This window comes from Microcaecilia unicolor, chromosome 8 (assembly GCF_901765095.1).
Source record: "Microcaecilia unicolor chromosome 8, aMicUni1.1, whole genome shotgun sequence".
Classification (NCBI taxonomy): domain Eukaryota; kingdom Metazoa; phylum Chordata; class Amphibia; order Gymnophiona; family Siphonopidae; genus Microcaecilia; species Microcaecilia unicolor.
In genome coordinates this window covers 26,363,037-26,375,610 of record NC_044038.1, presented here as the reverse complement: position 1 = coordinate 26,375,610, position 12,574 = coordinate 26,363,037, and the positions used below count along the sequence as shown (strand labels likewise).

At 44.3% G+C, this 12,574-nt stretch overlaps 1 protein-coding gene across 1 annotated transcript; it reads right to left on the bottom strand.

The window, feature by feature from the left end:
- Positions 1-2,471: 2,471 nt before the first annotated feature.
- OCM2 (oncomodulin 2) lies at positions 2,472-10,825 on the bottom strand. Its single transcript, XM_030212583.1, has 4 exons — positions 10,765-10,825; positions 4,894-5,026; positions 3,473-3,582; positions 2,472-2,497 (listed from the first exon to the last, which is right to left on the bottom strand). Exons 1-4 carry the CDS (start codon positions 10,823-10,825, stop codon positions 2,472-2,474), a joined length of 330 nt encoding a protein of 109 aa, XP_030068443.1.
- Between the last annotated feature and the right edge of the window lie 1,749 nt (positions 10,826-12,574).

Sequence of the window (12,574 nt, the reverse complement as noted above, 5' to 3'; positions counted from 1 at the left end):
AAGAGAATTATATTATAGATATACACTATCTGCCGTGGGTAATGCAAGTGGAGTACTATGTTAATATGTTATCAATAGACAAATGTAGTTGATACTTCTTACTAGGGGTGAGGTGACTAAAGGGATCCTATACAAAAATAATGTATTAGGGGTGACTGAGGCCTTTAGTAGAAAGAAAAAAAGGGAAGTGGCCAACACACCATCCAGTATAAAGGGTCCTGGCTGAGTGACAGGAGAAAGCAAATCTGAAGGCCAAAGCTGGAGGAAAATGAATAAGACAAAAAGCTCAAAAAGGCATGTGGGCATCAGTAGGCATGTTAAATGAAAAACACCTTTATTGGTGATTTTCACAAATAAAGTATGCATAGTCCATCAAAAGCAGATCACAACAATACAAAGACAGAAGTAGAATATACAGTTCAAAGTCCTTGGACCTGAATTGTTCCTCTGCTCTTCTTTTCCTTGGATCTCCTCCTGTATGGTGCCTGTGTGTCTATATAAAATAGGCTAGAAATAAGGCATCTTCTTTCCTTCTTGTATCTTGTAAAATATTCAATAAACTAAATGTTTATAGAATGTTTTTAAAAGGATTTAAGGGCCCAACTTTGGGAGCTTGAAGTCTAAATTGGCATCTTTGAAAATCGTCTAAGGTTGAATGCCCAAATTAGGATCCTAGTTTCACTGATCCTAAATTTAGGATCCTTCAAAGTGGGTGGCGATGGGGGTGGAGCAATGGTGAGTCAAAAGGTACTAAGCCAGTGGTTCCTAAACTTGTTCCTGGAGGCACCCCAGCCAGTCAGGTTTTCAGGATACCCACAATAAATATTCATGAGATAGCTTTGCATGCACTACCTCCACTGCATACAAATTTCTTTCATAAATATTCATTGTAGATATCCTGAAAACCTGAGTGGTTGGGGTGCCTCCAGGACCAGGTTTGGGAACCACTGAACTAAGGACTGATTTTCAGCACTAGGTACCTAACCTTTGAGTCTTAGGAGGTCATTTTAGAAATCTTGCATGGTATTTGCATGTGTAAATAGTAGATTTACGTATGTAAACTGTGTAACATGTAAACGTAGCAATTTTAGAAAAGCCACTACTTACACATTTATGTCTGTACAGAAACCCATTTTTTAAAACTTCCATACCCCAATGTACTTATGTACTTATAATCTTCACAATTGCTTATTTATTTTCATTTCCTCCTAATTCTGAGTCACATTTTATTGACATTTATATAATACAAAGCAATGCTAGGACTACATAGCCCACCTCTTCAATGTTGCGTTCGGCACCTAACCTTTATACCTTTCAGGAAGTCTAGACTACCCCAATTTGACTGCCCCTACTTGACTGACTGTACATTTGTCCATTAGATTGTAAGCTCTTAGAGCAGGGACTGTCCTTCTATGTTAAATTGTACAGCGCTGCGTAACCCTAGTAGCGCTTTAGAAATGTTAAATAGTAGTAGTAGTACATGAAGGTGAACTAGGTGGCTATCCTAGGTGTCATACTGCAAGGGTCATCATTAAACCACTACTCTCCAACCCTGAAGCTGGCGGCCCACAGAACCACGAAAGGAAAATAGTTGTCTTCCCATGTCCTGAATGGCCCATGTGGATTCCAAGGAAACTCACTGCTGTGGCTGCTCCAGTCTTCATTCTCCCTTTATTGCCATCCAGAAATGCAAAGGAGTGGGGTGAACTGAACACTTTCATCCCCAGCATACAGACACAGAACTTGCCTGCATGAAACTGAGGTCAAGATGCTCCAGTAAGAGCCTGTGCAGTCAGATGAAGTTGTATTCTGTCTGCTGTGGAGCTTCAATGAGCTTGCAGCATTATAAACCCACGGTGAGATGACAATTAAAGCTGACGCCAGTCTGAAGGTGAAACTGTTCTTGATGGGAGGGAGACTATGAACCAGAAGAGAGAACTGGGAGGAGTCAGGAGTTATAGATTCTGATTCATGTTGCTGGGTTTGCAGGGAAAGAGGTTGGGGATATGCCATGCTGGACAGAGGGAGAAGAAGAAAGAAAGAGACAGATACCAGGCAGAGTGAGTATGAAGAGAGAGAGAAAGAGAGGCATTTGCTGAGGTAAAGATGGGGGATAAAAAGACATACAAAGTCCTGAGTGGATCCCATATAAAAGTCAAAATACATAAACATTAACTAATAGGTGAAGCTAAGCTTAAAGAAAAAAATAGCAAGGTTTCACTCATTTCTAGTTTAGCTCATTTTTTATTGAATCATTTTTAAGTGCAGTACCTGAGAAATATCTTACAGTCGAAGTCCTACATACTACTAAATCTCCATCTTGGTACCTCCCGAAGCAACAGATATGTTAAATAACACATTCATTAATAGCTAAGGGGTAAAAGGCTGGATGCCATCCATATTGTAGGTCCTAGATGTTTTCCTCCAGCTGTCTGGTGGATCTCCTTTCTTGCTCTGGAGTCTCTTAGCCTTTAAGAGTGCACCATCTCCTGAAACTCTGAAACGCCAAAAGAAACAAGCATTCAAGCGCTCTTTCAACAGGACGTTCTGAATACAAGTGAGTAATGTGAAAGGAAATTCTTTGGACTACTTCTATAAGACTCTATCCCATAAAACTAGACAAATTCTGTTTTTATTCCTTTAACATGAAGGAGAACAATCTGTTCTACAGGATTTAGAGTTGTGAAAAAAAGTACATCCTCCAAGATTTGATGCTGCTGGATTGTAAATTTCAGGTAACAGAGAAAGCCATCTTGTTTCCAGTGATGTCAACAATGACATCACTTATTATATCTCAGTTCAATACTATAGGAACCAATGATGCTAATTGTTTCATGTTCTTTTTGCTTAGGTTCCTTTCTTTGAGCTGTAAATATGTCAGAGGCAAGCACAGTGGTATAAATGTCTGGAGAAAGTAATCCTCTTCCTCAAAATTTTTCTCTGCCTGTGTTCCATGAAGCCTCTTTTAGGGGCCGTTTTACAAAGGCACATGAGGGCCTATGCGCGTCCAGCGTGTGCCAAATCAGCATTACCGCCCGGTTAACACGTGCCCAGGGCGGTAATTCTGAATTTGGCATGTGCTGAAAACACATGATAGGTAAATGGCAGTGGGCACGCTGCATGCCTACTGCCCAGGTAGCACGTGACACCTTACCACTAAGTCAATGGGTGGCTGTAACGTCTCAGGCCGTAAATGGACATACACTGGTTTTTATTTTGCCGCATGTCCATTTTCCAGCCCCTTAAAAAAAGGGCCATTTTCCAGGATGCGGTAAAAACTGACGTGGTGTACACAAAAGACGCGCTTGCACTTCCGCAGGCCACTTTTTGCCGTGGCTTAGTAAAAAGGCCCCTTTATCTTTATCGCTGTTAAAGAAGGTTTTCTTTGCTGGTTAAACTTGCAGTGGGTATAAAAAGACAGGATAAATACAGATGATTGTTTAAGAAGGAACAGAACGAGAGACTGTCATACCATCAACTCCTATTTTACCATCTCCATCATGATCAGCAGCTGATAGGAATGTCTTGGTTTCACTGCTGGTTAAAACTCTGGCTCCGGGATCAAAGCGCTGAAGGAAAAAACTGCAGGATTGAAAAACAAGAACATGATTGAATTTCTGGATTTTAAATAGTACTGAAGGAAAAAAAAAACCCTGTACCTTTTTTGGCAGGGGGTTAGGAGACAGAATAAAATCGAAGGAAAAGATGTCAAACAAATTAACATGGTTGAGAAATAGAGTTCTTGGACAGTGGATTCAGCTTCATCTCACCCCTTCTGATGAAGACTTCCTGTTATCGCCAGCTGAGATGCAGCAGGGTGTTCAGAGCACATATGGGTTTAAAAGCCCTGTGCTGTGCTTCCTTTTTGTTTTATGGCTATTGTTGCTGTCACAGCTCCTAGGCACATGCAATAGTGGTGCAAGAGTGTTAATGGTGAGCTGGCAGGATGGCAGGAGCACCATTGGAAGGGAAACCTGTATGGGGAAGGGGGGGGAGGGGGTGGAAGGAGCAGGAGGTTGAAGAGGAGATGCTGAAGAGTTCCCCATCTGGTCATTCAGACTACATTGTGGGGGCTTGGAGGAGTGGCCTAGTGGTTAGGGTGGTGGACTTTGGTCCTGAGGAACTGAGTTCAATTCCCACTTCAGGCACAGGCAGCTCCTTGTGACTCTGGGCAAGTCACTTAACCCTCCATTGCCCCATGTAAGCCACATTGAGCCTGCCATGAGTGGGAAAGCGCGGGTTACAAATGTAACAACAAACAAACACTTTCTGCCACCCCCTCCAAAATATTTGGCACTCTGGGCAATCACCTAGTTTGACCAATGGTAGCGCCAGCCCTGGCTTTATACTATTATCAATCTGATAGACAGAGGGGCTCTTTTACTAAGCCACATAAGCTTCTACGCGTGTCCAACGTGTGCCAAAATGGAGTTACCTCACGGCTACAGCGTGGCTCTTGTGGTAATTTCATTTTTGGCATGCATCCGATACACACGGCCCAAAAATCATTTTTATTTTCTGCCGTGCGTATTTGGCGCATGTAGGTCATTACCGCCCGGTTACTGCGTGAGACTTTACTGCTAGGTCAATGGCTGGTGGTAAGGTCTCAGACCCAAAATGGACATGTAGCAATCTTCATTTTGCCTCGCGTCCATTTTTGGCAAAAATTTTAAAAAGGCCTTTTTTACAGGCGCGCTGAAAAATGGATTGGCATGCACCCAAAACCTGTGCCTACATTACCGCAAGCCATTTTTCAGTGCACCGTAGTAAAAGGACATCTGAGTCTTTTTATGGTATGCGGCTACTGTTCACTTTATTTATTTACAAATGTATATACCGTAATATCTGGTTGCTTAAATCTATGCAGCCACACTTTATCAAACAGTAATTTACCAAAGCTCTTCCTTTTCAATGAAGCCACTACTATCGTTATCCAGCACTCCGAAGATCTCCTTTACTTGGCAAGCTGTCTTCTTCGTTAAGCCACAGGTTTCGAAGAATTTTTTGTGGTTAAAGGAATCTGGTGCTGGTAAAAACAAAAGACATCAAGATGTAAGTCTAAGTGCTTTGAAAATATGCCTCAGACTGTACACCACTACAATAGACCTTATGCCTGCAGGTGTCACCTATATGTGGGTTCAGTCGGATTTTATGTTTTTTTGAGTTGCTCACACTTTCCACCACAAGTGTGCCAGTTAGAGTGGGATATGGGCCTGGGTCCCCTTCTCTGTAGTCCTCTGCACTGACCACTAGGCTACTCTATATCTGCAGCTGTCATATGCCTGGTATGTACTGTCATTTTCAACTCTTGGGGGGCTGGGAAGGGGTCAGTGATTACTGGGGGATTAAGTGGGGAGGGGGGAAAGGTCATGCCTTTATTCCTCCAGTAGTCATCTGGTCAGTTTGGCCAGGACTGTGGCTGTGCAATGGAAACTGAAAAGCCAGATGAGGTTCTATGGTAACATAGTAAATGACGGCAGATAAAGACCTGTACAGTCCATCCAGTCTGCACAACAAGATAAACTCATTTTACATGGTATGCGATACTTTATATGTATACCCGAGTTTGATTTGTCCTTGCCTTTCTCAGGGCACAGACCGTAGAAGTCTGCCCAGTACTGTTCTTGTACTAAGTTCTGAAGCTAACATCAAAGCCCCTTAAATTTAAACTCCAGCCCATCCCTTATCTATTCAGTCATGATCAGGGCGTAGACCGTAGAAGTCTGCCCAGCTCCCGTTTTGTTTCTAATTACCGGCGTCGCCACCCAATCTCTGATAAGATTCCACAGAACCATTCCTTCTAACCAGGACTCTTTTGTGTTTATCCCACATGTTTGAATTCCATTTCCGTTTTCATCTCCACCACCTCCCGCAGGAGGGCATTCCACATATCCACCACCCTCTCCGTGAAAAAATACTTCCTGATATTAGTCCTGAGTCTGCCCCCGTTCAACCTCAATTCATGTCCTCTAGTTCTACCGCCTTCCCGTCTCCGGAAAAGGTTTGTTTGCGGATTAATACCTTTCAAATATTTGAACGTCTGTATCATATCACCCCTGTTTCTCCTTTCCTCCAGGGTATACATGTTCAGGTCAGCAAGTCTCTCCTCATATGTTTTGTAATGCAAATCCCATACCATTTTTGTAGCTTTTCATCGCACCGCTTCCAGCCTTTTTACATGTTTAGCAAGATACGGCCTCCAAAACTGAACACAATACTCCAAGCGGGGCCTCACCAACAACTTGTAGAGGAGCATCAACACCTCCTTTCTTCTGCTGGTTATGCCCCTCTCTACGCAGCCTGGCATCCTTCTGGCCACGGCCGTTGCCTTGTCACATTGTTTCTTCACCTTCAGATCCTCCAACACCCCAAGGTCTCTCTCCTGAGTCAAGCTTACTAATCTCTCCCCTCCTATCCGGTATCTCTCTTTGAGTTTCCGCACCCCAAGTGCATCACTCTACATTATTATGATGTATCATTTGGATGATAACAATGAAGAATATTGTAAGAATTGAGATTGTACCGATAGCTTCAAGTAAAAGTACTGCTCGAGACATATTTTTATATTTGTGATCTTTGTTTGAGAATGGTTTTCCCCTGATGACGCTATGGCGAAACATGCTTGCATGAGGGCACCAAGAGCAGCTGATAATTAAGAACTGGTTCAAGGCTCCTTTAATATTTATGTTTCACTGCACGTTTTTAAAGTGACTGGGACCTCCGCTAGCTACAGCTGCGTCCACTTCAAGCAATAAGATAAGTGGTTTGTTGAACAATTTTTCATGTGGATGAGGAATATATACAGTATTCACAGCAGCTATACCATAACATCAGAGGTAGGGAGGTGGAATAGTGCTATGATGTATTAATGAATATAACACCTTTAAAGGCTGCTAAGTCAGTCTAGTGGTGGTTGTCCAGTCACTGAGCACTACTTGAATGCATATCAAAAAAATATATAACAAAATTGGGATGATATCAGGTTCATTGCACTATTGAAACGCACGCATATATTGTGTTAACAGGGTTTTGTTTGTGTATATCAAGTTGAATGAAAAACCCGAAGGACTGTACATACCCCGGAAGTGAACACTATTAAATTTTAACTGCCAGACCCTCGACCATTCTTCTAACATTCGGAGATCCCTTCTCATCGTTTCTACTCCCTCCAGGGTATCCACTCTATTGGCTATTTTCGTGTCATCCGCAAAAAGGCACACATTTCCTTCCAACCCTTCAGCAATATCGCCCACAAATGTATTAAACAGAATAGGCCCCAGCACCGACACCTGAGGAACTCCACTGTTCATTGTTCCACTGCTCCCATCCCATAAAGACCAATGGCCCATCTATCCCAGTATCCTGCTTCCAACAGTGGCCAATCCAGGTACATAAGTACATAAGCACTGCCACGCTGGGAAAAGACCAAAGGTCCATCAAGCCCAGCACTCTGTCTCTGACAGCGGCCAATCCAGGCCCCAAGAACCTGGCAAAAACCCAAAATTTAATAACGATCAATGGACTTTTCCTTCAGGAATCTGTCCAGACCCCCTTTAAACTCAGCAAGGCCAGCTGCCGTCACTACCTTCTCTGGCAATGAGTTCCAGAGTCTAACCACACGCTGAGTAAAGAAAAACTTTCTCCAATTTGATTTAAACCTACCACATTCTAATTTCATCTTGTGTCCCCTGGTTCTATTATTGTTAGAAAGCGTAAACAAACACTTCACATCTGTCCGCTCTACCCCACTCATTATTTTGTAGACCTCTATCATATCACCCCTCAGCCGCCTTTTCTTCAGGCTAAAGTGTCCTAGCCGTCTTAACCTCTCCTCATAAGGTAGTCGTCCCATCCCTTTTATCATTATCGTCGTCATTCTCTGCACCTTCTCCAATTCCTTTATATCTTTTTTGAGATGAGGCGACCAGAACTGAACACAATACTCCAGGTGTGGTCGCACCATGGCGCGATATAATGGCATTATAACATCCTCATGCTTGTTTTCCATCTCTTTTCTAATAATGCTCAACATTCTGTTCGCCTTCTTAGCCGCCGCAGCACATTGTCACAAGTATTTGGCAGAAACCCAAATAGTAGCAACATTCCATGCTACCAATCCTAGGGTAAGCAGTGGCTTCCCCCATGTCTAGCGCAATAACAGACTATGGACTGCCAGCTGAAGAGGAGTCTGGGCCCATGGCATAGCAATGGAGACTGAAGAATCAACGCAGGTTCCCATCATACATCTGGTGCAAGCACTGTAACATAGTAACATAGTAGATGACTGCAGAAATAGACCTGCACGGTCCATCCAGTCTGCCCAACAAGATAACTCATATGTGCTACTTTTTGTGTATACCCTACTTTGATTTGTACCTGTGCTCTTCAGGGCACAGACTGTATAAGTCTGCCCAGCACTATCCCCGCCTCCCAACCACCACTGTGGGGAGCAACCTACTGAAAAGAAGTCAAATGACTGAATGGGACTGCTTCCCTGCACTTGCTGGTGGTAGAGAGACCCTGTGGCTCAATGGATCTGCTTGAAATCATTAAATTGTTTGTATAAAACAAAGCAGGGGAAAACTTAGATCCTAAGTAAACTTATTGGAGTGGAGGGATCAACTTGATAAATGCTGAAAATTTATCTCTTAGTATGCCTCTGATTTGAATAGATGAGAAGAAGTTCTGGCACCCTAAGCCAACTTCCTTCAGCGCCCTGCCCCCCCCCCCCCACATCGGCAGTGCACTGCCCTCTTTTCTGCCCCCCTGGATTGGCAGCACCCCACCCCCTTCCATCTGCTTCGGAACCCCTCTTCTTGTAGTTCACTCCCTTTCTCCCCCTCAGTGGTTGGAAGCAGCAAGGTGAAAAGAGGAAGCCTCCAACCAGCGCCTGTCTGTTCCCTCTTTTGGTCCTGCCTCTCCTGATGCAATTTCCTATGGGCGGGATGCTGGTTGAGGGAACACCAATGGGCTGGCTGGAGGCTGCCTCTTTTTATATTGCTGCTGCGGGCAGGTTTGCAGGTGAGCAGGAGAGGGAGCAATGCTGGAGTGTAGGGGGAGAGAGAGGAACTGGAGATGCTGAATCCACTGGGAGGGGAGGGGAAGAAATGCTTAACTATTGCACAAGGTGAGCCTCTGGCAGTGATCTTAATGACTGGGGACTTTGGTGCCCTTTATGGCCAGTACCCTGTGCCAATGCCCTGTTCACTGCCTACACAAGAATCGCCCCAAAAGTATCCTGTCAAGTTCCTCCTATTTCTTGACATATCCTGAAAATCTGGTGATAAGTAGTAGTAGTAAATAACATTTTATTGTCAAACTGTTGCAACAGACATACACAGCGACAGTCTTCAAGCACCATAAAGCAACAGCTCCAGATGTATTTACTATTACTACTACTTATCATTTCTAATGCGCTACTAGATGTATGCAGCGCTGTACACTTGAACATGAAGAGATAGTCCCTGCCAGGGTCGCCAAGAGGGGGGGGGGGCAGGGGTGGCAAAATTCCCCAGGCCTGGACCTCCAAGGGGGGCCCGGCGCCGGGGTCAGGCTGCCAGCGCTGTAGTCCCCGGACTCACCTGCCTGCCTCCTTGGCTCTGAGCCCCCTGCATTTGAAGCGGCAGTCACAGATCACCTCCCTTCGGGCCTTCCCTCCCTGTGTCCCGCCCTCGCAGAAAACGGAAGTTACATCAGATGAGGGCGGGGCACAGGGAGGGAAGGCCAGAAGAGAGGCGATCTGCGACTGCCGCATTGAATGCAGGGGGCCTGGATCGATGGAGGCAGGCAGGTGAGACCGCGGACTGCAGCGATGGGGGCGACAGCGGCAGGGGGAGCAGCGGGGGCGGAGGTGGGGCGGCCTTGCCCCAGGCCCGGCCTAGTCTCTTGGCGGCCCTGGTCCCTGCTCGACAGAGCTTACAATCTAATTAGGACAGACAAACAAGAGATAAGGGAATATTAAAGTGAGGATGATAAAATAAGGGTTCTGAACAAGTGAATAAGGGTTAGGAGTTAAAAGCGGCATCAAAAAGGTGGGCTTTTAGCTTAGATTTGAAGATGGCCAGAGATGGAGCTTGACATACCGGCTCAGGAAGTCTATTCCAGGCATATGGTGCAGCAAGATAAAAGGAACGGAGTCTGGAGTTAGCAGTGGAGGAGAAGGGTGCAGATAAGAGAGATTTAGCCAGTGAACGGAGTTCTCGGGGAGGAGTGTAGGGAGAGATGAGAGAGGAGAGGTACTGAGGAGCAGCAGAGTGAATGCACTTATAGGTCAATAAGAGGAGTTTGAACTGTATGCGGAAACGGATAGGAAGCCAGTGAAGTGACTTGAGGAGAGGGCTAATATGAGCGTAACGACCCTGGCGGAATATTAGTCGTGCAGTAAAATTTTGAACAGATTGAAGAGGAGAGAGATGGCTAAGTGGGAGACCTGTGAGAAGCAAGTTGCAATAGTCTAAGCGAGAGGTGATAAGAGTGTGGATGAGGGTTCTGGTAGTGTGCTCAGAAAGGAAAGGGTGAATTTTGGTGATATTATAGAGAAAGAAACGACAGGTTTTAGCAGTCTGCTGAATATGTGCAGAGAAGGAGAGGGAGGAGTCGAAGATGACCCCAAGGTTACTTCTCCCTCTTTTTTCTGGGGAAGCCGTAGTATGTATGATAACCAAATCCTTTCCCATGCTTTCGTTGACGTGTCATAAGAATGAAGGCAAGCTACCATGTGTCAGGTCATTTACTATATATGAAACTCTTTCTTTATGTCTTTACCTTGACACTCTCTGAGAGCAGCAGCAATGTCAGCAGGGCTTAGAATGCTAGTCAGACTCATCTCGGGTCTAGGAAGTAATCAGTTAGAGACATACATAAGTAACATTTATATGAAACACTTCAACAAGATGGCCCAGAGGCAAAAAATCAATCCAGCTACTGCATCTCAGGGCTCCTTTTACTTTAACGAATGTCAAACATTTGTCTTGCTTATTTCCATGGCCAGAAGTTCACACTGAAGCACCTGTTTCTCCATTCCTGTTCCGTGCTCTCTTTCCAGTTTAAATGTTTGCAGGCTGGAAAGCGTTTAGCATCTCTCAAAGAGAAGGTAACATAGGGGTAATTTTGTAGAAACGTGAACACGTAGGACATTTTGCATGCTCAAGCAGGTGCTTGTACAATTGTCCAAGGGTATATGTGAATGCTTTTATCAATACACCTGTAGGTATTCTTGGAGTGGAGAATAGGTGGGGTGGGGCCTGGGTTGACACTTGTATGCATACTTTATTAAATTTTAATCACAATAATCAGCAGAATGTACTTCCACTTCACAAGCTATATGAAACGTATCACTTGCAATAAAGAGTCTGAGCCTGTATTTATAGCACAACAAATTCATTTTTTAAATTTTTTGCAGACCTCAGTATGTGGGGATCAAACAGCTGATAAACTTTAATGCCATATTTGAGCACCCAAAATCGTCACTGGTCCTTATATATTAATTTTTTTATGATTTCATGCTGTTAGTCATAGTTCTCCTGTTTGGAAAATGCTTCCGTATTTAAAGTCTACTATATAAATGCTAAATAGTAGTAGTAGTAGTAATATTTAAATAATAGCTAATGCTTTATAAGATCTTGACGACAGTGAAGATTTTTGTCGGCATGTATGGCAGGCAGTTAACTTGGGGGGGGGGGGGAGGTACGTCCTTGAAACAGCCGCTAGTCGGCAAAACATGTTGCATATTGGATGGAAGAACCCTTCACAGCTGACTTCATTATAAAGCTAAGTTGACTATTATAAACCAATAGCTATTATTTAAATATAGTAGACTTTAAAGACAGAAGCATTTTCCAAACTAGAGAACTATGAATAATGACATGAAATCATTGAAAAAGTAACATATAAGGACCAGTGATGATTTTGGGTGCTCGCATACGGCATTAAAGTTTATCAGCCATTTGATACCCATACTGAGGTCCGCAAAAAATAAAAAAAAAATAATTTGGTGTGCTATATATACAAGGTCAGACTCTTTATTGCAAGAGATACATTTTATCTAGCTTGTGAAGTAGAAGAACTTTATTAAGGGCTCCTTTTACTAAGCGGCGGTAAGCCCAATGTGGACTTACCGCTCGCTATACAGGAAGTACCTCCGGGCTACTGCAGCAGCCCACCCCTAGCGCGCCGTCATTTCTGGCACTAGAAAAATCTATTTTTGTAGCGCCGGAGTGTACCCGGTGGTAATCGGGCAGTGGATGCGCTGCCCGGTTACCGCCGGGTTAATGCAGGAGCCCTTACTGCCACCTCAATGGGTGACGATAAGGGCTCCCCCCTGAATTGGCTGCGTGGCAAGTGCATTACTTGTAGTATGGCCATTTCCTGCAAGAAGGCGAAACTTCCCTTTTACCAGCGGCCTTTTTGCGCCGGCTCCCTTTTGCTGCAGCTTGGTAAAAGTGGCCCTAAATGTGCACCTATTCTTTCTAAGTCCACAATGGAAACAGGAAGTCCTCTATGTACGTGGCATAGAGAATGACACGGGGATGGGGAACTGCAGTAACCACGGGGACGGGGACAGAGCTCGCAGGGA